This window comes from Fulmarus glacialis, unplaced genomic scaffold, assembly GCF_000690835.1.
Source record: "Fulmarus glacialis isolate BGI_N327 unplaced genomic scaffold, ASM69083v1 scaffold6346, whole genome shotgun sequence".
In the NCBI taxonomy this organism is placed as follows: domain Eukaryota; kingdom Metazoa; phylum Chordata; class Aves; order Procellariiformes; family Procellariidae; genus Fulmarus; species Fulmarus glacialis.
Window position 1 is genome coordinate 102,385 of NW_009218716.1, and position 24,913 is coordinate 127,297.

The 24,913-nt window shown below is 44.9% G+C and overlaps 1 protein-coding gene across 1 annotated transcript in view; it reads left to right on the top strand.

Moving 5' to 3' along the window:
* Positions 1–19,559, top strand: part of LOC104078474 (transmembrane and TPR repeat-containing protein 1-like) — a 109,988-nt gene extending 90,429 nt beyond the window's left edge. The window contains exons 10-11 of the mRNA XM_009580121.1: positions 3,462–3,575; positions 19,412–19,559. Coding sequence (XP_009578416.1) covers positions 3,462–3,575; positions 19,412–19,559 — 262 coding nt within the window. The remainder of the gene's footprint in view (positions 1–3,461; positions 3,576–19,411) is intronic.
* The last annotated feature ends 5,354 nt before the right edge of the window (positions 19,560–24,913 follow it).

The following is a 24,913-nucleotide window of genomic DNA, read 5'->3' on the forward strand; positions in this document are numbered from 1 at the left end:
TGCATCTGTTGTACTGACCTTTTCAAGGTTTGTCAAGTTGCCATGTTTCCTGTTGCTCCTGGAAAGCAGCTGCATTCACTGCCCACGTTTGTGATGGTGCCTGGAAATGCAGTTATAACCAGCAAAGGAACTGCATGAAAGTGGCACTTTCTCTGTCAGCAGTTTCTCCTCCCGAGCCAGGTCTGCTGACTTCAGTAATTTGCAAAAACCAACCCAGCCCCAAAGGTGGCATTTACTGCTGCGTGCTTTTGTTAATTCTGAAAGCTGAAGAGAACGAGTCCTATTGCATTTTGTGCATCTTCTATAAAATAGCTTAATACGGTGCAACATTGATATCTGTGAAATCAATACAAGGGTAGGAGGCCAAGGAAAGCGGTTGTTTGTGTCATCCAGAGAATAATTTGCTGTAGAGAACCTTAATTGATGATAATGATTCCCTAAGCAGAGGAGACCCCATCGGTCTCCCAGGGCTCCGGCTGAGGCAGGGGTGGCCTCATTTCCTTGTAAACTGAGCACTTTTCATATGGAAATCACAGAAAATCAGTGAAGCCTCTGCCTGCACCCAGTCACTTTGCAGAGCAGAACATGCACTTAGAAAAACAGCAGAGGGGATCACAGGAGACTTTTCCGAACTGAAGTGGGATTTGGGTAATGCTGGTATTTGAGGTTGGAAAATACCAGTGGTATTTGATTTCTCTGATTTATGGCTAATAAGCTTTTGCCCTTCAATGGAGAGGAAGTGTTACGTAAAAGGGTTTGCCTATTGTTTATTTTCCATTTATGTCGCTTACTGCTGTCGTAGAAGTCAAAAGGGAAGGAAATCCTCCGGAGAAATGACGTCCGATCTCGGTGGGCTTGTTTCTGGCTGGAGCCAGATCGGTGCCATAGGTTTTCAGAAGGGCACGTGTGTGCTGGGCTGGGGAAGAGGGAAATAGGAGAGTTTGGAAAAGCACATTGGAAAATTAGATTGAAATTGTGAGAGACTGGGGGCTTGCAGGAAGCAGAAATGGAAAAACATTGTGTTCTGCTTTGTTATTTATACTCCACCCTTTCCTGCTTGGCTTTCATTATGGACATTATTGTTTCCCCTGTCAATGAGCAAACAGCATTCTTGTCTGGTCAAGAATCAATTAGCAGGAGCGTTTGCCTAAACTCTCCTAAAAAATCCCCTCCGCGTCCAGCGCTATGTTTGCTACTACCTCCCACCGTGCAGAGACACCAAGCAGCCTCAGTCATTGCTACGTGCATTTGCAAAATGAAACACCCCCCGCCCCACCCGTGCGAGGAGAATAAATAGGTCAGGGAGTGCAAGCGACGTGATGCAGAAGAGAGCATCATAAGAACCCAAACTGATTTCTGTCTTTCCTATTTCACCCCCACCCCAGCAGAAGCACACAGATGAAGGAAGCTTTATTAGTGACGTTTTAATAAATGGGACCGGTTTAATAGCAGGTTTAATAATAAATTTTACTTAAGGGAAACAGTCCAGAATTAAAATATTTAAACATGCATCTTACTGTTAAAACCGTATGTCATTAGAACTGAAGTACTTGTGCATATGTAATGCACTCCTCACCATTAACTCAGTTTGCTCTGTTTCAGCAGGGGCTGTAGCAGAGACAGCAACTCATTGCGCATAGCTCTGAGATAGCAGCAGTTTTGAGCGTCTGTCCGTGTCTCTGCCTGTAACGCTGGCGCTGATGTAATGAAACCCTCTCTGTATAAGAATTAATATTCCAGTAATGCCCAGAGGTTGTAAGTGTGTAGTTAATAGCTCCCAAGGCCAAGGGAAATTAACACAGCCATAGCAGTCACACTTTACTTGCTGCTGGTGCAGTATATCTTTGTGAAAACTAATACAGAAAATCATTCTCTTAAGAATAGCATCAATTAACTGATTTAATTCAGCGATTAGTCACAAAATGTCTTATGCCTGTAGTGCTCCCGGTAAGTAATTTGGAAATACCTGATGATTAGGAAGCCAAATGTAAGGTGTATTTTTAATTTCAGTAGGCAAACCGTGGCTATGTTGTGCTAAACTCTGTAAGGCAGCCGTGGGTGAAGCTTTAGAAGCTCTCACAAGTAGATACTAGTGATGCTTGATACCACTGGCTGCAGATAACCAAAAAGATACCATGTTTGCCACTACGCTTCTCCAGCACCATTTTACAATGAAATCCCCAACAAAAGGTTTCCGCAGCTGTGGGTGCATTCTCCCCACGGGAGAGGGCATGCACCCCACTGTGGGGGCTGTGTGCAACCCTGTCTCACCATGATCAACTTCCATGCCCACCAAAGTTAAACAGGAGAGACAGACAAGGCAAAGCAACAACACTTGGGAAATTCCTAATCCCTGCTTTTCCTACCCAGGGTAGGAGGGTCAGAGATGATGGGGGCAGAAAAGACAGGGATCTGCTTGTGAGCAAGAAACAGCGCTTTGTCTGCTTTTACGTGAACAGATTCATCCATCCTTATTTCCCATTACCTTAGAGAGCCCCTATTTATGTGCTGGAAAGGATTTCCCCATTAAATGGAGTACTGACTTCTCTGGATCCTTGCAGGGGAAGTGTTTCCATGGCGTACGTGCTCCTATGATTTTTTTCTCTCTCTAACCTTGAAATGGCATTTCCTCTAGCTGTGCAAGGTGTACCTTGCTTTCTGTGCTCTCAGTTAAGTAAATAAGCATATGCTTGCTCTTCTTCTTTTGTCTTTGTGCCCTCATTATTATTCCAAATGTTGAGTCCACTCTGCATGGCAGGGGAGATGAAGGGGAGGGATGGGGTGGCTGTGCAGCCACATGCCCACAGTCATATGTTACAACGTGAGACCGTACAACTTGCCAGCTAAGGGTGAGAGTCCCATTAGCCCTCACCTCCTGGCCATACTCTGCTCAGCGCTAAGCGGTGCATACGTGCTGGCTGGGTACTCAGAGTATGCTACGCGTCCCCTCTAGTGGCTGATGCGCATGGAAAAGGTACCTTCTTTCTGGTACCTCCAGCCGACAGATTTAAATCAAGATTTTCGTAAGGTACTTTGTAACACTCAAGTTTAAGCAGGGAGCCTGTTTTGGCTATATTATAGAAAGTACTACGAATTTTCCCCTCTAAATATTAGCCTTTTTAGGGTCTTTCAATTTAATAATTCAGATTTTGAAATAGGACAGCATCTGGCCGCAGGGAGTGTTGCAGTGTTGGTGCTAGAGGTGCCTGCGGTGACAGCGGCCAGGAGGAGTTGAATTGCTGCCATGTATTTATGTCTACCTGGGGCACATGGTGTGCCAGTGCGTGGGGCAAGCCTGGGTTGTAACATGAATTGTGTTGGCACGAGTGCGCAGGAGGTGACAAGGCGCTCAAAACCCAAGCAAACTTTTCAGAAAAAGGGACCGTGAGAAGAAGGTAGACCTCGGGGAAGGTGGGGTAACCTGGCCACTAACACCGTCCTGCTTCTGTTCCTCTTCGCAGCTCAGGAGTGAAGACCCTGCCCCACAACGCCAAGGTGCACTACAACTACGCCAATTTTCTGAAAGACCAGGGCCGTAACGTTGAGGCGATTTACCACTACAAAACTGCTCTCAAGTAAGTCCCTTGAGGGCCCGGTGGGGCTCCAGCTGTGCACTGCAGCCTGCTGTCAGCTCCCAGCCCTTCCCTGCCGGGCATGGGGCGAATTGCCTGCTCTTTATCCCCGGCTCCTGCGGGCAGCTCAGCTTTCGGAGGTTGGGAAAGTTCCTGGGCTCGGTGTTTGCATGTCATTAAATGAGGTAGCCTGGCTTCCCTCCAGCTACACGTGTGTGCGTGTATGTGCGCGCACGCACACTTCAATATGTGAGATAGAAATGTTACCATAGCTACACATTGAGCAATGAGGTGTCATTTACTCAGCTGAATGTATGCTGGTAAGCAGGAGGTAGTTGTCATAAATGCATTTTGAGGTTCCTGGGCCATTTATCTTAGTAAATTGTTAATGGTGCGTGCCTGGAAAATGCCAGTACTGTAGCCATCTGAAGTGCAGTAGTAATAATAGTACTTACTACTTGTATTGAGGCTTCTGTCCACAGAGCTTTGCATGAACACTAAACTAATTGATCCTGAAAATGCTCCTGTGCAGTAACAGGGTGAATATCATTACTGTGGTTCTGTAAAGGGGGAAGCTGAAGCAGGAGCGTGAATTGCCTTGCCCATAGAGGCACGGTAAATCCGGGCCCAGGGTTGGGCTGTAATATGGGACATCTCCTGTGGTGTCTGAAGGACCCTCCCAACCACATGCGGATGAGGTCACACCCTGCGAGCAGGATCCCTCGCAGCATCCCTCCGCTCGCCGCTCCTGCCGGTCCTGTTAGTGCAGCTCAGCTGGGGCCTCGGCTGCTCCCCGCTGCCCAGGCAGCGCTCAGTGCAGCAAGCAGGTCACCCCAGTTCCCCAAACCTCTCCCCTCTGGTCCTGGGGGCTCAGGAGAAGGGGCAAGCCCCTCAGGGGAATGAGTGCAGGGAAAAGGTGGGGGGAGTGGCAAGGGAAAGCCTACATGGCGGGTGCAGATAATGTCTTTGGGAATAAAAGCGTATGTGGGGAGGACAGACAAAGTGAAGAGCGGCTCTGATGGACAGCAAGGGCAGAGCTCAGCTCCATAGGACGTGTCAGGAGGTGTAAGAAATGTTCTTTCCTGACACGTGGTGTGGCAGGAAACTCCAGAAATTACATCTATGTTTTGTCTTCTGGCCAGCTGACAGGGTTATACCAATGGCCCTCCAAGGGCTCCTAGCCCACCCCAGTTAAGCTGGGAGGACAGGAGTTCATTGTCACCGAGGAGGGCCTGAACCTGGGTGAAGGTGATTTTTGGCTTTTTTGAGCAGCATCCTGTTCTGTTTTACCCTGCTGGGCGCTTAGGAAGTAATGTAGAAAAACCTCCATCCTATTTTTTAGTGTTTCCAGGAATGGAAAATCCAGCACAACCATCAATAAATCGTACTGAAGGTTAATTACTGTGGCTGTTGAAAATGTCCTCCTTTATTTTTAGTCTGATTTGTTTAACGTCAGCTTCCAGTCATGGGATTTGTTTATACCTTTGATGCCACGCTGAAGATCCCATTACCAGAAGTCTGTTTTCCATAGAGTGATCAACTCCTCCCTTAACCTGCTGCTTGATACAACCCACTGATGTAGCTGCTGGTGTTTTCAGTGTTATGTGAGTTTTTGCAGTCCTGCAGTCGTTCTTGTAGCTAGTCTCTGAACTTTCTCCAACTTACCAGAAAAGCCCATTGCAAGTTAAAAAGAAGAGGGACTGACAAAAATCATCCAAGCCCTGCAGTGAACGTGTTAGTGCACAGAGTAACATAACTGCTCTTACCGACATTGCCTCTGCTTGTGTAAATGGGATTTGCTGACAAAAGATATTGCTCTTCTCTAACTCAGCAGCACCCGTTTATTGTAATTATAATGCTGTCTTCTGCTCTGCAGTATTTCAATTATGAAAGAGTCTGTTTTGAGAACTGATTGCAAACATTTCCTCAACTTTATTAGATACCACGGTTTGTGCTGATGGTATTGTTTATAGAGCATCCAAAGCCTTTGTCGGGGCTTGGAGTCACACAGAACCAGCCGTGCTCTTCTGTAGGTGCTCGGTGTCTCAGTGGCACCGGTGCTACTGCTCCAGTTGCTTCAGTAATTTCAGGATTAGTTCGCACTTCTGAAAAGTGAGCCCCTATCCCCACCTTGTGCGTTCGCTATCTGACCCGGCAGTGCAGACCAGGAGTTGGGAGTCTGTTGCTGGCGCCGTCACTGGGAAGCTGCGTGACTTGGTCCCACCGCCTCGTCTCTCTGCACTTACGCTTTCATTATTTTTACCCCTTCTTCCCACCTCTGTCACAGGGAAATTATTTGGGGCCTGCGTAATAAGCAATAAAACCATGTAAGTAGAAAGTGTAGTGTGTTCTCCTGTTGAGAGTTACATTCCGTGTTTTCCCCTCAGACATACCCCTTCTGAAATGCCCGGGTGTAGGCCGTGCAGCCTCCGCTAGGTGCCTCCGCATGGTGGCTGTGTTGAAGCGGTGGGGAAGGTGATGGATGTGGGACAGGCAACATGATGGTGGCTATAGTGCAAGACCCTAGATGGGTATTGCAGATAAGAACAGATTTTATGTCCAAGTATTTACCCATCCTCACAGACTCCAGCTTTGCAATCGCTGCTCTGATTGTAGACCAATTACTCTACAATTAGAGAGAAGGAAGTAGTAGCTGTAATATCCTGACCGGATTTTAGTGGTTCAGGGTATTTTTGGCCATTGGCCTGACTTGAAAATGGAAGAACAGCTGGGAGGCTGAAGCATCACTCACTCCGTGAATTTCCTCATCAGGGAGCAGGCAGACCAGCAGCTCAGGTGGTAACGCAACGAGCTTCCCTGATTTCCCCCAGGTACCCCTCACCAGGTGTCTGCTCTCCAGGTGGGTCCGGGTGGATCCACGCTCGCCAAATTACAGAAAATGCAAGCTACTCAAGAGGCTTCGGAATCCAGCGGCAGCACTGTCAGGAGTACGGGAGATAAAAATATCGTATCTGCCTAGTGCGCGGTGAGCAAATCAATAAGGGAATTAATAAGAAAATGGAGTCAATAAGGACACGGACTGCTGCTACTGCCACCCGGGAGCTCCTGGGAGGTAGGAGAGGGAGAGTAGCGTTGCCCCGTACCGGCTCCATCTGAGGCACGTGGGTGATGGCTCATCCATCATTCCAGCTCGCTTCTAAAGCTTGTGCCAAATTACAATGTAGGTCTGTTTGATCTCCGGTGAATGAGTGTAACTGTTTGCTAAACAAAAGTGATCTTGTCAGTCTGCACTCGAAATTACCATTCCACCAACGTAACGATGCGTTTCCACGCGCTGCTTCTCTGCCAGAAGTGTCGGTTGCCATGTAGCTATTTAGCGAAGCAACCCATTGCTCCTGTGAAGTAGGCAGGTGATGTTGTAGCGATAGTTGTGGGAAAGGATGTTGAAGTGCACACAGGTTACGTAGTGAAATAATAGCAATTGAGACTAAATCCCGGGAAAGTTGATCCCTGGTGTTTTAATTGCTTGCTCCCATTCCTACTTTCAGAGGCAGGCAAGATCTTCTGCTGGCACGTGTTGGTGTATCTCTGTTAACTTCAGGGCAGATAAATGGTGGAGGAGAAGAATGTGTTTTCTCTGACAGTGAAACTGCAGGGCAGGTTTCCAAGGCAAACTTGGCAATTGATCCTGTCAGCCACCTGTTGATGTCATTGCAGGTGGCCTGTCAAAAAAACTCATTCCTCACCCCAGCCCAGGGGCCGGTGACACAACGCCCTGACTTAGGCTTAGGTAATTAGTGCAATCTAATCATGCTGTCCGAGAGCAGGGGAAACGAAAACTGAAATGAAATGCAAAAATGGAGAACAACATTTGAATTGGAGAGGGGGAGAATAAAAAGAAAAAAAATTCTGTGTATATAGGAAAAGCTCCTCCTGTACATTGGGTTCCTAAAAGCAGAGCCCTTCGGAGATGCAAGATGAGTTATCCGTAAAGCAGACCTGATGAAGAGCTGGCATTCTGCAGTTGTAGCAGTGGGTTATAACCCTTTCAGCTTACCTTCAGTAAAACAAGAAAAACACACTGCTGGATTAGACTGCTTCGCTGGTTTGCCTGACATATGGTAGTGACCCCAGGAGATACTTGTTTGGTTTTTTCCTGCAAAAAGTAAAGGCCAGAAATACGCCTTCGGAGATGTGAGTTGACCATGGCTACTCTGAAAGCTGGCCTTAACATTCTTGCTGCTGCTTCTGCTGTGGATTTGCGGCTGTTGCTAGGAATTTTGGAGATCCCCTGCTGCTGGAGATCAAACAGTGCTGGTCTTATCTGAAATAAAACTTGTCTCGCCACTCTCATGTTTGTGAGTGAGAATATGAGGTTGTGCAACCTCACACAAATAAGAACAACAACTCCAATGTGCTAATGAAGACATTTTTGCTATGTTGATAGTTACCAAGCTTTTGTCCTGCTTCTCCCCAGCCTTGTTTGCTTGATGTTGCTGTTGAGACTGTTTTATCGCTCCTCAGGAACACACATGAGCTGACATGCAGGGAGAGAAAAACAGCAGAACCTTAAGACCCATTTGATGAACATTTGTTATGTCTTTGATAACCCTTTTAACAATGGAGGAGGGGAAAAAATTTCACCTTCCCTGCTACAATTGCACTCATTCAAAATTTTAGTTCCCAAAGCAGCTCTGTCTTACCCTCTCTATCTCCGTGTTTGTTGCCAGGGCCGTGCTTCTCATGGATGGCAGATCGATGTGAGCAACAGCAGGTGGGGCTGAAGGAGGTTGCTGGGTTTCTCGCTGGAGTTGTGTGAATAAATGTGCTAATAATAATTCTGTGCTTTCAAGCTACATTTCTGTGTCTGGCAAAAGGTCAACATCTAAAATTTCATGTTTGTGCTTTTGGACATAAAAACATACAGATTTGCCCTTAGTTAAAAAATGTCAGTAGAGTATTGTGTTTAAGTTAATAATAGGGGAGAGTTATCTTTGTGTGAAGGCAGACACTGTGACCATCAAATGATACAAAGTGGTCGAATCGGAACGGAATTATTTCTTCATAACTGATTTTTGCCGGATGAAAGTCACAGAAATGAACTGGGATTGGGGGACTAAAAAAGGAAAAGTGCTGGAAAGGAAGGAAAACAGACGGTAAGGCCGAGAGAGAGAGAGAGAGAGAGAGAGACTCAGGCTGGCCCTGCAAGCATGAGGCACCCTGGGGCAACCCGGAGCTGCTCTCTGGGATGCTGCTCTTTCACAAGGGAGGCATAGGCAAGTGTGTGAACTGACTCTTAACCATCAGTGGAATATCTGGTAGTGTAGAGTCCTGCAGGAGGTATCCACCATATATGTAATACCGTGAGTTTACACACATAAATGCACCAGCGTGTGTACGTGAGAGTGCACATACGTTTGCAGTGTGCCTGTGTGTGTGTATGTGTCCATCAGCAGGTTTATAGCCACAAGCTCCCCTTGGACTTTCCCTGCCAAATGCTCTGACCAAACAGAGTGGGAAGGGGACCAGCCTGCCATGCAGAGACCTCCATTCTCCCTTGTGGCATCCTCCAGAGAAGGGAGCCTCTGGGCAGCAAGCAGGAACCCTCGGGCTGACTTTCTTTGTGGCTCAGGGAACTGCTCTGGTGCTCAGCCTTGAGAGAGGGGAGAGAGCAGGCCAGGAGGCAGATGAACCAGTATGAAAACACTTGGTGCTGCGGCATGTGTGGTCTGGCTCTTGCAGAGTTTGCAAATAATATGGCTTAGGGCATTGCTCACAGCATGGAAGCTGGGAGTACTGGTTTGTGGCATCAAGAGGTCATGCTTAAGTATACTTGGTACCCAAACGCAGGCTAGATGGGGGAGGGAGGAGGAGGAAGCAGTATGGGTACCATATCCATATCCCTCACTGGGGAAATAAAATTGGTGCATAACATCACTGGAATGGGTAGAAAAGGAGCAAGCGAGGCTGCTCTTTCTCCTCGCTCCACTTTAGAAATAAAGCCCTAATGCTATAAGGGAGACTCAGGTTTCTTGCTAAGCTTTCCCACACACCTACCCACTGGGTTTTTATATATCTTAAATCAACAGTATCTGGGGTTCTTTAAATTCGGTTAAATTGCACTCTCCATGCAGTAAAAAAAATGTGTTCATACAGCCCTTTATGTGTGTGTGTGTTTCTGTGTGTGTGCCTTGAAAATGCCTCTCAGCGTGGACTGCAGGTGGCCTTGGATGCCATCTGTGATTTATTTCTGGAAAGAATTAAAATACCAGCACCATTTGTTAGCCTGTTTTTTACAGTGAGTCAAAAATGTGCAGCGCTGCTTTGCTGTGACTGCCAGGGCTGCATTTGCTCCCGAAACCGTGAGTGCCCTTCTGACACTTAATGTTACTTAGGTCAGGCCCTTGGAGCAAGCCCTCTGGTTAGGCATTTGATGAAACATCTTCATAGAGACTTCAGATAATACCCTGTGCTAGCGAATGTTACAGACTTGAGGCAGATCGCGTCCAAGCAGTTGGAAACATCTTTGCGCGGTGTTCTTCTGAATTGCACTTTGACAATAGGCTTTGGGGGTAAGTGGTGCTCTTGTGTATGTATATGGTGGCTGTCCTGAAGCTAGACAAAATTGTTGAGTGATTTAATAGTAATTGATGGCTGCAAAGGCTGCCTGATAATTTGAATCAGAGACTTAATGGCCTTTACAACACAGCGCATGGTATGATGGCCAAATTACTTCAGCCAGTGTAATTTATTTTTGAACCTGTTCTTTATAAAGCGCTAATCCGTGGCTGTTTTGTACTCTACTTCTGCTCAGTTTTCCTACTTTTTAGTGATCAAATATCAATCAATCAAGGCACGGGCTTTTATTTACTCAAAAGCCAAACTGGTGTAAGTGCAACAATGAGCCCTGTGTGCAGTGTAACTGCATTGACAGCGATGGAAACTGGATGTGCCTGCTGGGATGGACAGATGTATGTATAACTCACCCCTGGACGCTGGTATTTACAGGCAGGGTCCCTTCCTAGACCGTGGCTTGTGTCGTGGGTGCAGGTCCTTCTACACTGTCCTTCAGGGACTTGCTGGCTTTTCAAATGTATCTTCTTGGAGAAGAGCCCCCATCAGCTATAAGAATAACTGCTCTATAGCCTTCCTCAGACACTGCATCATTGCTCTACTTACATATCGGAGACTGATGCTAAAAATCTGGGGAATGAAAAATGCTTCCCTAATGAAGCTGCAAAGCTTTTGTCTTATTGGGACGAGACATCTATTTTGATTTTTATGTGGGCTATGCAGAGAGAAACTTATGGCTGTATTTTGCAGGTGTTCAAATCTACTTTTTGCTTTTGGCTGATGGGAACCTCAAATCCAAGGGTTAATTACTCGTTCCCACAGCCCTTTCTTTTTCCCTAGCGTGCTGTCCTTGTCTTTATGAAAACTTTGCTCAAAGAATGACCAGGTAGCACTGATTATTGTCGTGCTAAATCATCAGAGACTTGCCTTCGCTGGTCCTTACCAAGGATCAGCAGAAAAATTGGTTCCCAGCGCACGTCTGTCAACGATAACCTTGAGACTTTCTGTGAAGGCTTGGCAGTAGTTGAGGCACTCTGCTTATCCCCAGACTTCTGAATGGCCCTTCGAGCAATTTGGGCGGTGCTGGAATGGGGCTGCTCTGATTTACACTGAAGACTGAGGCAACTCCCAGACATCTCGGAGACAGCCGTGATCACGGGTGGCAGTATGAGGCTGTGCAGCTTCCTCCGGCACCTCTGAACCCTGGGAGATGACAGGCGTGATTTCACCCTGTCTGCTTAGGCGAGATATATGTTATTTCACCCCCTCATGTCATTTCACCCCCAATGTAATGGTTTGGTTGAAGAACTCACCTGATGGTCTCCTGTTTACTGTGGTGTTCCTCGAGTTTCTGTGGGCTCTACGGAGGCGCCTGTGCTGTTCGCGCTGTCTGTAAGTCAGACGTGTTGTGAATTATTAGTCCTTTGTTGGGCTTGAGTGGTTTCTGGGATTTTCAGGACTTACATGAATCCTGCATAAATTCTTTATGTGAGAGCATAAGCAGGCAGCCCAGTTTGATAACCTCATGTTGCCTCAGCATTGCAGGGAACATGTGAGTTTAGCGGGGAAGGTTTTATTTATTTCTATTTAGCTGTGACATTGTTTGACTCTAAATCCTTTTTTTCTCCTCAACTCTAAGTCTTAAGCTTCTACCCCTGCCCAAGTTTGAAAATGTGATGAAAATTCATAAATTGTAGTATTGTTTAATGTGCCACAGGTTTGTTTTTTAAATGGTATGGTTCTGGATATGTTTTTTTTTTTTTCCTTAATGGATACCAGGCTCAAAGAATTCATGGGGCTTTTGTCAATTTACAGATTAAATCTGTTCAGCTTCTTTTTTTTTCAGCTTTTCTTTTTTCTGTCCTGGAGAGGTTTCCCTCGATATTGGGGTACAGCACGGCTGCCATCCCTTGTGCTCTGCCCATCAACCTTGGATGTTCACCCTGGTAAAAGGGTTTGCCGGCGGCAGGGGGCCCGCGGGCTGCTGTTCCTGCTGGCTGGGCTGCCGGGCAGGGGGAGAAGCTGGACAGCCAGGACCTTTCTTCCTTCCACCGATCCCTGGCTGCGATTCAGCACTTACTATTTATACCGAGTTGGCCTCTGGAGATCCCAGCTGAGATCAAGATCCCAGATCAGTGCCGGCCACTGACTGTAGCTGGAAGTTGTCATCAGTGCAGAGGGCTTGTGCTGTGAGCAGAGCGGCAACAGTATGGGGAGGGGAAGTTTTATTATTGTCACTTTAGCGACAGGGCATGGAGACCCTGAGAGACAAACTTGTCCTAGGCCACGTGGGAAACTGTGGCAGAGATGCGCACTGTCTCTCAGTGTCCATGTTGTAGGTGCTTGGTGCCGTAATGTGGACTTCTGCCCACTGGAAGGTAGAAGACATTTGAGGTGGGTTGGGGTATCCAAGGCATCTGTGGGGGATCCCTCTGCCCTTCAGCAGCAGCAGGGGGAGGACACCCTGGGTGGGTATCTGAAATAGCCGTAGGCACTGGTGATCAGGCACCCCTCCTCTGACTTCTTGAGCAGGACGTCCATCAGGACCTGAGCCGGTCCGTGTAACACCAGCGAGGACCTTAACGGGACCTGCAGAACCACTCGGAGATGCTCTGAGAACCCCTGGCACCAAGCTGGGGTGGGATCGCTCCTTGCCTTATTCGTAGCGTTGCATCAAGCACTGAGCCAGACCACCTCATAGCTGAGTATGTGGAAATGAGCGTGAGGTAATACCCAAGGCCGGGCCGTGCTGCGTACAGCAAGGAGTCTGGCTGCTTTGTCATGCTTTCACTGAAGAAGATTATGCCTGAGGCCTTCAAAGGAACCTAAAAGTGTTAGATCTCTCACTTGCCTAACTTTCAACAGGATTTCCAGGGTTTTTTAAAAAAAATACAAAAAATCCCAGACTGCCACAAACCTTCTGCCAAGCTGAAGGGTGTTACCTTTGAGGAAATATTGATGCAACTACTAAAACTCTTCAACAGAAAACCAGCTGCTGCTTAATATTGCAGGATCATCTCTCCCTCTATAAAAGGAATTCAAATGCTGCAAATTGAAGGTCTTTTTGAGAAAGGCATAGGATGAGGCTCTGTGACCTACACATCTCCATATCACGTAGAGCAGCTCTTGGAACAAGGTGCCACACTATCGTGAGGCCGTGGTCCGAACTGTTGCCAGTGCAGGATTGCTCCTCCTAGGATGACTGGCCTCGGAATTACGTCAAGTCAAGTTTTAATTCAACCTGACATAGAGCTTTATTGAGAACTTAAGTAAATACAGGAAAATGAGTGTGATGTAATATTAAAATTGGAAAATTGGCTTGAAATAGTATACTGGAGTAAATATAAAATGGGCAGTATAAAAATTTGGCACAGGTGAAACATTATTCACGTAACATTCTTACTTTTGTTGGCAAAATGATGCCAATAAAATATTACAGTATATGTTGGAATGGGGCAAAACATGCCTTAAAAACAAGTTGCCGTGCTGCCAGCAAGTAATTGGGCTTGGGTAATTAAGGTCTGACTCTGCGCACTTAATCTGGCTGAAGTGAGCCTCGTGGACGCTGAGCGTTGCGGTAGGGTCGCGCAGGCACCGGGAGAGCCGAGAGCAGGTAGCAGGGAGGCGTCCTGTGGTATGGAGGGCCGGTGAGAAGAGGTCTGTCCCAAGGCTCTTCAGCCCCTCTTCTCCTCCTACCACGAGAGAGGTAATGCAACCTGTTTTCTCACAGCAGCACGGCAGTGGTAATTAATCACAGCTGCTTCAAAGGTGGAGCGTTCCCTGCGAGTGCTAAGTTTAAACGCATTCTTTAATCGAAAGATGTATTAACAAAAAACAGGCACGCTGGATCTCCCCAGCTGAATCAGTTGCTGATTTTTCTCTCTAGCAGAAATGAATGTGCTTGGAGCCCCTTCAAATATTGTGCAAGGTGATGCAGGCAGGTTTTTCCTTTCTACTGCTGCTGCCGTGGCATGGCCATTAGGTTTATCATGGCCAGTGTTGCTAACAGCTCTTATAATAGCTTTAAGGACTCATGTTTTAAGTCACTGGGAACGTGCTTTCAACAGGCTTATCATCGATGCTTGGAGGGTGGCGAGGGGCTGGGCACTGAGCTGGGGCATCAGGGAGAGTCACTTTGGTGCGTGACATCTCAGGGCTGGCCCAGCTCTGAGAGGTGGCTCTGGACTGCTTTCAGTAACCCCTTTTATCATGCCATGGCTGAGGGGGGCTGCCTGGAGCCCTGAAAGCCGGCGTTGCAGCCTTTTCCGTGCTGTTCCCGGTAGTTTCCCAGGCTAATCGCACGCTAGCCTGGCCCCATCCCCTGTTGCTCTCTGCCCCCGCACAGCGATGGCTGTGCAAACCCCACATAACACTCTTAAGAGCAAGTGGGGAGTTGTCACATTAATGCCTTTTGCCCCCTGAATGCCTCTGGCACCTGACTAAGGGCTGTTTAAAGGCAGGACTGCGAGCAGAGCTTGCCAGTTGTTTAAGTGGTCTCTCTCGATCTGAATTAAAAGAATTAAAATTCTTGGTGGATTATAGGTTGTAGCCATGACAACAAATTCCCTCCCTTTCTCTTTTTTCTGGAAATTGTCTTGTAGTTCAGATACGTTGCCAAACAAAACCCCTCAATTTTTTTTTTTAAACTAATGTTTCAGGTAATAACAGCATGAAAAAAAAAAGCAAAATAAATGGTCATCAGCATTTTGATGACTGTATATGTTTTATGCCTGGCATCTTCTTGTGAAACTGGAAATCTCTTGACGGTGCAAGTCAATAAGGCTTTTGTTCAGTGGTATTAGAGGGAATTTTGCTAGCCTAAAAGAAGTGGGGGTAATTACTAACAGGAGTTTTTGTGCAGTGTATACCTGTAATAGTTAAAGGGAAAGCTGCTTAAATTTATTCTGACAATTGCAGATGCAGCACTGGAGGAATCATTTGAATTATTCATTATGCAACAAGGAAACATCCCACTTGTCTTCTCTTTAGAAAAGAAATCCCAGTCTGATTTAAAATACACTTTTATGGGTTGGTTTCTTTTTTTTAAAGTAATTTTGCTGTTTCAAGACTTCTATTATAATTACCTGTGAATGTAGGTTTTAAAAGAAAATTATTCTGATTTCTAAAAGAAAGGAGAAATTGATTTTTTTTTACACGAACTGCTTCTTGTAGAATAACTTTAATGAAATTCAGCTTTCTTTCATAAATAATGCAGCACTTGCATTTGATTAGGTGAAGCCTAGAGGAATTTCTACCTAATCAGATGCATAGCAAGAAGGATATTGCCTGCAGACTGTTACCATTATCAATGGTGGTGGCAAGAAAAATACAGCTCCATGTGTGTCCAGATAGAAAGCTTTGTTTCTTAAAAGAAGTTGCAAAACAAGGTATATATGTTCCAACAAGTGATTCCTTGCATCTCAGAGTGTCCTGGCTATTCGTAAAAGAAGGTCTGGCTTCTAAGTATTATCATTATTGTGGCACGAAGAGACTCCAGGTTAACTGGAGACCTCCTTGTCCTCCTAATGTGTTTCTGACCCTTCCAAGAAATACATACATGTGGGGAAGAGACAATCTTTGCATCAGAGAGCTTACGGTCAAAATAAGCAAGGTGGACATCAGGAAACATTGGGACCAATTCGAAAAGTCTTGAAAAACAGCACAAACCTCCCGATAACATAAAAATGGAAAAAAAAAAGTACGTGTGCCACCATGCATTAAAATAGATCACATACAGCAAAAAGCAAACCAGTGTGCAAATGATGTATCTGCAAGTTTTGCAGAAGCATTTTGAGAGTTCTTGAGTAAATGTTGCTTTACTTAGTCACCTGTGGTCAAGTTTTATGATGCTCTGTCCAGCCATGAGACTTTGTTCTACTCTGGTTTTATCCCCAGGAAGCTGTTATTAACAGCAGTGGGTGTGAATGAACAGAGGGTAGTTTGAGTAAGGCCATTAGCCCTTTAGTCATCATCCATATTAATGGATGGTCTGGTCTGGGCTCAGCCCTGGACCACTCGTGGGAACTATTTGATGGTGGTGTAAAATGGTTAGGGATCATAATAACAGTATAACAGCATGGTTGGTCATGGGCTCAGGCTCTGGCTCTGGTTACTTTATTAGAGGTGGTGCTCTCTTAGGGCTTGGTTATGCTCTGGGCTGAACTCAGTTGAGTGGCATCTTGCTCTACCGCCATAATGAAGTAATATTCCAAATAAAAGCATAAAGAACTGAACCCTAATGGCAAAGCCCAACAACACTGCCTTATCTCACTGTGCTCAGATTTTTCTCTTAACGTTTGTTCAGATATGTAAATGTTGGAAGTTCTTCAGGCCAGATGCTAAGCGGGTTTAAGTTGACAATTTGTGCTATCTGAGGTTCTGGTTTTTCACTTACATTTGGAAAGGGCAATGAGATGTAGTGAATAAATGTAAAACACAAAAAATAGAAACGAGGATACATGGGAGACTTGCTTGCATCCTGTGATTTGCTGTCGAGAGGTTTTAGTGCTGAGCTCAGAAGTGTATTTATGGAGCTGCTGGTCAGAACTGTGCAATTTAAAGGTGAAATCAGTTCTCTTTTTCAATCCTGAGTTTTCATTCCTCTCCAAATTGGTGCAAGCAAATCTCCTGGGCCTAAAATGTCACGGGAGCACTAGAGGCCAAGAACACAATTTCTGAAAGTTTGAGAGCAAAACCATCAGTTTTGGGGCTGTGAAATGTTAATCTGTTTCTGACTTTCCCAAGAATCGTCTGAAATACTTTTGCCCACTCGTAACTCAAGCGACTTCATGTCAGGTATTAGAACTGGTTTTATGCGTGAGTACTGACAGAAGTAGCGCGCGGCTTTTATCGTAGCCAACTGGGAAAAAAGCCTCAGAAATATAACTCCCAAACCTTTTTTGGACCAAAACAATGTCAAAATCCCATGGAAGAAATGGAAAACAAGGCTGAGCCTTCAGTCATTTGCCCTAAGGTAGATAAGTCCTTCTTCGCTCAAGATCCTGGTCAAGGTATCACATAGAGCTGCGTCCCAAGTGCTGAAGAGCAAGCAAGCTTGATTCTTTCCATTGCTCCCTTTCTGTTGCTGTGGAAAGCATTTCTCCCAGGCTGCTTCAGCTGGGAAGGCTTAGCCTTGATGACCAGTGGATTTTAGGGCCGAGGATCCTTTTAGGGTCAAGACTCAACACTATACCGTCATCACCATCTTGTCCTTCGCTGATGCTTCTCCAAGCGCAGGCAGCCTCTGACATCCCGAAACGCGCAGGCTCACCGGGTAGCTTCAGTGATGGAAAGTGATGCTGTTTCTGTGCCAACTGCAGTCTAGCCTTGGATTTCCTACTCTTTGCTCCTCTGTGACAAGATCAGTTAGGGAACTCTTCAAAAATCAGTTGAGGAGGGAGTGCAGGCAGCGTGGGTGAACAGACACTGGGCAATGCGGACACTTGAGACACGTAAACTGCACCTGAGAGCTTGCAGCAGGAGAAGTGGTTACCTCTGAGAGATGGGATGCTTATCTGTACATGAGGGATGTTGACAGAATCCGTGGTCATTAGTTACTATGAGTGATGGTTGCTACATTTATCTTTTGTCAGTATAATAGGCCAAGTTTTAAAAAACATATGTAGCTGCATCCTAGAACGCTCCCTCCTCAACTATGTGGCTTTGCAGCCATTGTCCGCTAGGCTTGGTGTTGGGTGGAAAAAGGATTTTCGGACTCTTCTCTTATTTAGTTGTAGGAAGCATCCTGGGTTTGTTACTGGTGCACATCCACTCCTCCCAGAGTTCCCTCGTGTGTTCCCAGCTTCACCCCCCAAGTAAGACCCTGCCAGAATCACTTATGTGTGGTGGAGCGAAAATGTGACTGATACAAATGTTGCAGCAGTGTATAAAATGCTAAATTATTCATGGTACTTAAGCACAGAAAATCCCAGAGCTGAACTGACATAATGAAAAACTCCAGGCAAAAAAAACCCACCACGGAAAGTCTTAGATTAAAAACAGTTGCAAACTTTAGAGTCAGACTGTATTATGGAGTCTTAATCCCTTCTTCTTCCTTTAAATGCCCCTCCTCATGCCGTACCCTGGGCTATCATAGCCAACTACTTTTAATGTCATTATCCACATCACTTTACCATGAACGGGGACCTAAGGCAAAGAAATGTCAGATGACTTGTCCTGGTCCAAAATAGAAAATCTGTAGTGGCAGCAGGATTTGCAGCCAGATCTTCTCAGACCAGAGCCTTGACCATCTTAACCTGCTTCCTCGCTATCACGAATGAAATGATCATCTGGAGGAGTTCAGTGGGCAAGCACCTGTGCACCATTTTATACCAGAGCATCAGACATACTCACACATCTGGTCTCCCAGCTTGCCTGGGACCTCTGTGGGCTACTGTCATAGACTTATTTCTTTATCATAATGAACCTCAGTTTTCACCCATCTATAACACAAAGGGTCCTGGGTGCTAAATCTTGCCCTGGATCACTTTCACCTCTGGAGTTTTCTGGTGAAAGACCTACGAACCAAAATATTAATGTAGGAGCACAACTCTGAGGATTTGAGCAGCTGAATGGACCATGACGTGCTTCTTAATTCATGGAGAATTTTAACAGAGATGCACTGGGCCCACTATGTAGTGTTATAACTGAAACGGGTAGATGTAAAGATCAACAGATCAGTTAAAAGGAGAACCGAACCAAGTGGTAAAAAAATACAACTAGAAGCTTAGGGAATTCATACTGTTAAGCAGTCTGTTTCCAGATTTTTTTTGTCATTTTGCTTGGTCCTGAAAACATTGTTCAACAGCTGATTTCAAGTTTCCTTTTGCACTTTATTATCACTTTTATTGTGGAAAACTGGTTTAAAAAAAAACAAAACAGATCAATTTAAGCAGTGTTGTGTTGGTTTCTGTATATGTCAAAACATATTTCCATTGGAAACATATTTTTGACAAAGCAGTTCTTGCTTGTTTGAAAAACATTTTGAATAAAGACATTCAAGCTGCTTTAGTCACTTTGCCTTTTGCTTGGAGGGTAAAATAGACTTTCAAAGCTGTTCAGTGTTCCCTTTTGCCTTGAAGGCATACAGGAACCGTAGGAGAAGATCTGATTTGCAATCTCTTTGGGAGTTGAAAAGGTTCCTCAGGATCCCATCAGGACCTGCAGCAAATGAAGGGAAAATGGTGTTTCCTAGCTGACATCCTTCGCTTTACCGAGTGCCAGACAGCAGTGGTGGCAGCATTAGTGACCTCAGCTTTATTCGTCAATTAATGAGTGTCTGTAACTTGATACTTCATTTTTCCTAGACTGTACCCTCGTCATGCAAGTGCTCTCAACAACCTGGGGACGTTGACCAAAGATGTGGTGGAGGCAAAGGACTACTACAGGCGGGCCCTTCAGTTAAACCCTCAGCACAATCGAGCTCTCTTCAATCTCGGCAACCTGCTCAAGTAAGTTGAATGCAGAACTGGCACCAAGGAAATTGTCGGTCTCTGTCCACACACCACCAAAGTAGTTTTTTCTGCCAACTGGTGAAGGAATGGCATTATTTCTTATTGCCGGTCCAAAGTGCCGGCACAAAGGTGAGGCTTAGTTTGGATATCCTTATGCTGTCTGCCACATCAGTTCAGGTGCTGTTTACAGTTGTGTTTCAGCTGGAGGGAATTCACTTGTTCCAAATCAGGCATCAAAAAATGAAGTGCCTAAACCCAACTAGTCACCTGAGACTCCCATCTCAATGGAGAGGTGTAAGCCTTTCCAGTGGAGCAAGCCATGTTGTTCAAAGACAGGCATCTGATGGAGATCTAATAAATAACACAGATCCAGCAAACCCCTGTCTGCAAATTCCCACTTCTCCTCATTAGCTGTATGGAAGGTCGATGCGTAGTTTAGGCATAAGCACCTAACTCTGAGATGCTCAGAGCAGCAGAAGGTTCATCCCATTGCAGAGCGGGTGGGTCTGGATTTGAGGGGAAAGCTGGCTTACATCCCTGTATGGTTACTCTGCTGAGCAAGAAAACAAGTTAATCAGCTCATAATTTCACTCGTTATTTAGAGTGTCAGCCTTTAGCAGGGAGAATAGCAGACGATCATAATAATGCAAATTAATTTGACTAGCCCTATCTAAAGACTGAACTTAGATCTACACAAGAAGCTTTGCCAATATGATAAGATCTACTAGGGGTACAATTGAAAAAAGTAAAATATCTCTATTGCATTACTATTTTGCACCAGCAAAAACCTTGTTTTTGTGGGGATAGTGTGTTATTTGCTGACAGAACTGCATAAACTACAGCAGTAAAAGTACATTTTTGCTGATGTAAACTGCATCTGTTTCGCTGGTAATAGGTCTCTGGTAAATCTTTTAGAGCAGATCGGGCTTTAGTGTTGGGCTGGTTACAAAGTGACACTGTCTTATCAAAACATACTTGATCTCTCTGGTTCTGATGTGTGTCGAGTTTATATGACAGATACTAAGTGGATTGCTGAAGTTTTGCCTGGTCCGTTTGGTAGTGGAGAAGTTATCAGAATGATATTACAAGTAAACCTGATGGTTTGGGGTTAGAATATGGCAGCTGAGTAATTCTTAAATAGAAAGTAGGTGAGTGCTTTACTGGAAATACTCACAAAAAAGGAAAATGGTAAAGACAGTCTTATTACAAGAGAAATGGAAGGTCTTTGTATTATTCATCAGATGTGGTTGATTGAAATTAATCTTAGGTGGCAATGCTATTTAAAAATACATATTGTCCTTTTAATCCATCATGTTTGCCTTAGTTATTATTTTCTGTGATTTTTTTTTTTTAAATATAAAATATTAATACAAAAGGATGTAAGCCAGAAGCAGCACTAGAATATCCCATGTCAATAACGCTTAAATATGGCCTGTTGATGGGCTCTTATGACCCAGCAGATGGGTAGGAACTGGATTTGTTGCACTGGCAAAGCACAAAGGAGAAGGAGTGGGAAAATCTCTTAGAACTGCTGTTTGTTTTGTGTGTAATATGTTGTGTTTTTTCTAATGTGATAGTTACGATATTGCATGTCCTGTTGGACTATATGTGCTCTGCATCCTTCTGTGGTGCTATATATTGCAGCATGTTAAAGATGTGTGATGCTTGTGCTAAACTCATTAAAAGAAAGAGCTCAGGTTCCACCTGCCCTTTTCCCACATCCATTTGCTCGCATTTTCTAGACATTTTTTTAGGCTTCTAAAATAACCTAGTGCATCTGAACATACCAATAGTATTAATTATAATGGAAACTGGGTGTCCTCATCTCCCTATTCAGCTTTAAAAAAACTGCTAAAAAGTAGGTAGAGTTCATGGTGGAGGGATTAGCAGATACGTAAAGCACATGCTGCGCAACAGATCCTATATGAATGTCTCCCCTAAAACACTAGTCCAACCCCCTTTGCCAGGACCTTTCCTGGATCATCCATCAATTTAGCGGAGATCATCAGCCATGCTGGGGCATGAGGTGACTTGTGAGATGACCAGATGGGAACGAGGCAGAGATTTCAAGCTCCCCCTTCCTACAACTTTGTCTTTATTTATGTTTTCTACCTGGTTCTTCAAATTATCCTTTCATATAAATGTATATAGGGCAGATACTAAATGCTAGTATAATCTAGGTAATAAATGAAAATCTGCAGAATGTTACAGGCAGCTATTACTTTCTGGCTGTGCTATGAGACATTATGAAGAGTGTTTTGATTTTTAAACGTATGGCAGAGAGGGGATAAACGGTTAAGCTGTAAAAGCATTTTCTGTCCTCTTTGCAGAGGCTTCAGTGCATGGTGCAATTCAGGAAGAGCCAGATCTGCAACACTTAAGGCATGTCCAGTAACAGCACTACTTGTACTGAGACGTGTAACGAAACTGTCTGGCATGGGGAATTCCCAGTTGAATTCTGCTGAGTTCCTTATACCCACCCCTGCTCGTAGCGTGGAAATCTGATGGCGGATGTTAGCTTTCACCTCCTCTGGAGTGCTGAGAAAGGGGAACTCCAGGATTTTGGAAGGATGCGTTTGCTATTCCCATGTGGGAATCTGCCTCTCATTATTCCCTGTAAATAAGCTCTCTATTTAAGCATCCATTGCTTGTGATTTAAGCTTGAGTAAAAATCTGTTTTGAGGACCACAGGGTGGAATTTTAAAGTTTTTTTCTGTGGAAGTCCTAGATGAAAAAGGATGTTTCCATTTTCTGTTTGCACATAATGAAGACAGCTATGTGCCAGAAGAGAAATGTTCTCAGGAAGCGTTGCAGGGTAATGGCTGAATAAGCCTCTGGTTTTGTTTACATATCCTAAAATAAAGTTGTATGTCATCATTTTCTTGCCTAATATAAATATTGGAGAGTAGATAATTGAACAATGCCAAGAGATTTCTTAGTTAAAATAGACCCAAAAGATGGCCTACCTAAAAGTGACAAATCTCCTTCTCTGCTTTCGTGGTCTGTGATCAGTGACACAGAGCAGCCTGATGCTGCTTTCTTGTGTTTTGTTTTGAAGTTTCCCATTGTATAAATATTTAACTCCTTTATATAGATTCAGTTTTGTTGAAATACAGTTTGAAAAACTGAGATAAATATCATTCAGAATACCTCACAAATTTATAGCCTGTGGGATATTCTGTAAAGACACAAGAAATAAAATATTACGAACATTTGAAGTAAATATTTATCTTGGATTTCTGTTGCAGGAAGAATGGGAGAGAACTTGTTATTTGCGGTACTGTATCTATCCATACCTAAAGCACTCCAATATTCAGTACGCTATTTCTTATGGAAAAAAGCCTCATAACTCTTACGTGCTTTGAGGGTGTTATGGCTGCATTTTCAAGGGGAAAGTGAAATGCCTAGAAACAATGTCCACTGAAATCTTGAGTTTATTCGAAGGACTGATTCTCTTTTGAATGTAGAGTAACACACAAGGTGTCCTCTGCGTTTGTTGCCGTGATTTAGTCCAAGTTTAGCAAACCCATCTATTCAGAGGAAGGAGGACTGTTTGCCCTGTCCAGTAGAGGCTTCTGGATATGTATGTATGTGAATGTGCTGACACAGGCTTGTGTAACTGTCTGAAGATGCTGAAAAACATCAGATAGCTATTACGTGTATTGAGATTTAAGATCTTTCGGAGAGTGAAACGTTCCTCCCTTCCATTCAAAGAAGCAAACAATGTTCAGTGATACTGCATCTGGCTTTCTGGATGGTTTCTGGTTAGCATACTCTGCGTTGCATGAAGTGCTATAGTTGTCCGTCAGTATCACATACACATTGTAGCCTGTTTATTAAAAAAACCAAACTCTGGCAGTGTCAAATTTACAGCAGATTAAAAAAATAACTTAGGTTGGAACGGACCTCTGGAGATCATTTGGTCAAGCCCGCTGCTCAGAACAAGTCTAATTGGGTGAGGTTGCTCAGGGCTGTGTCCAGCTGAATCTTGAACACCTCCAAGGACAGAGATGCCACAACCTTTCTGTGCAACCTGTTCCAGTGTTTGACCACCCTCGTGGTGAAAAATATTTCTCCTTATATCTAATCAGAATTTCCCATGTTCCTACTTGCATCTGTTGCCTCTTGTCCTGTCACTCAGAAGAGTTTGGCTCTGGCTTCTCTGTATCTTCCAACCAGGTAGTTGCAGGCAGAACTGAAGTCACCCCTGAGCCTTCTCTTCTCCAGGCTGCACAGACACAGCTCACTCAGCCTCTCCTCAATGCAATGGGTGCTCTAGCCCTGACCTTCTTTAGTGGCCCGCTGCTGGGCTTCCTCCAGTAAGTCCATGCCTTTCTTGCAGTGGGGAGCCCAACTCTGGACAGGCATTGCTCTAGATGTGGTCTCACAAGTATCATATAAGGGGGAAGGATGACTTCCCTGGACCCACTGTTGGCCTTCTTTGCTGTGTAGTGTACATTGCTGGCCCATGGTCAACTTGTTGTCCACCAGGACCCCAGTCGTCCCATGACCTGTGCCTGTGCTCGGGATTATCCCACTCTGGGCGCAGGACTTGCATTTGCTTTTGTTGAACTTCATGAGGTTCCCATCAGACCTGGTCCCTCTGAAAAGCAGCCCTGCCTTGCAGTGTATTGCCCGCTCCCCCACTTTGGTGTCATCCACATAGTATAGATGAATGGCAAAGGAGTGCATTGAGATTATCTGAATCAGTTTTAAACCAGGGAGTCAAACAGGTTTAGAGGCTTCCTTTCAGACAGGCAGAGTTAGACACTGCAAGCTCCCCTTGGCTTCTGGTGTGAAACCAAGATGAGATGTTCAGAACAGTTGAGGAGCCCTTGTTGAGTTCTGTGTTTCTGGCTTTAATGCAGTCAAACTAACTTCACAAAATAAAACAAATCTTGAAAGTTAAAAAGCCCTCTAGAGCACTAATTCCTAGGTTACTCTTTCTGTTGCAAATGAAATTTGCTCCAGTGCTAACAGCCCCCACACAGCCCCGTGCATCGCCAGACTTCTGTGGGGTGGTTTAAGCTGATGCTTCCCTAACTGCAGGGCACTCGCAAAAATATGGAAGAGATGCTCCCAGTGGAAGGAGCTTGTTCCTTGCTCTCGGCTCGAGCACGCTGATTGGGGGAGATGGGGAGGCTGGGAGCTCGGGTGGAAGAGGGGATCAGGAGAGGGCATTGTATGGCAAAGTGAGTGGGAAAAATTGGATTAAGTGATCATAGACTCCTCATGTCAGTTGAATTTATTCCTCTCTCTGTCATAGTGAAGGAATACATTACATAGCTTTTCCTGCTCCAGATCCCCAGTTTAGTTCCTCTCTCTGTCATAGTGAAGGAATACGTTACCTAGCTT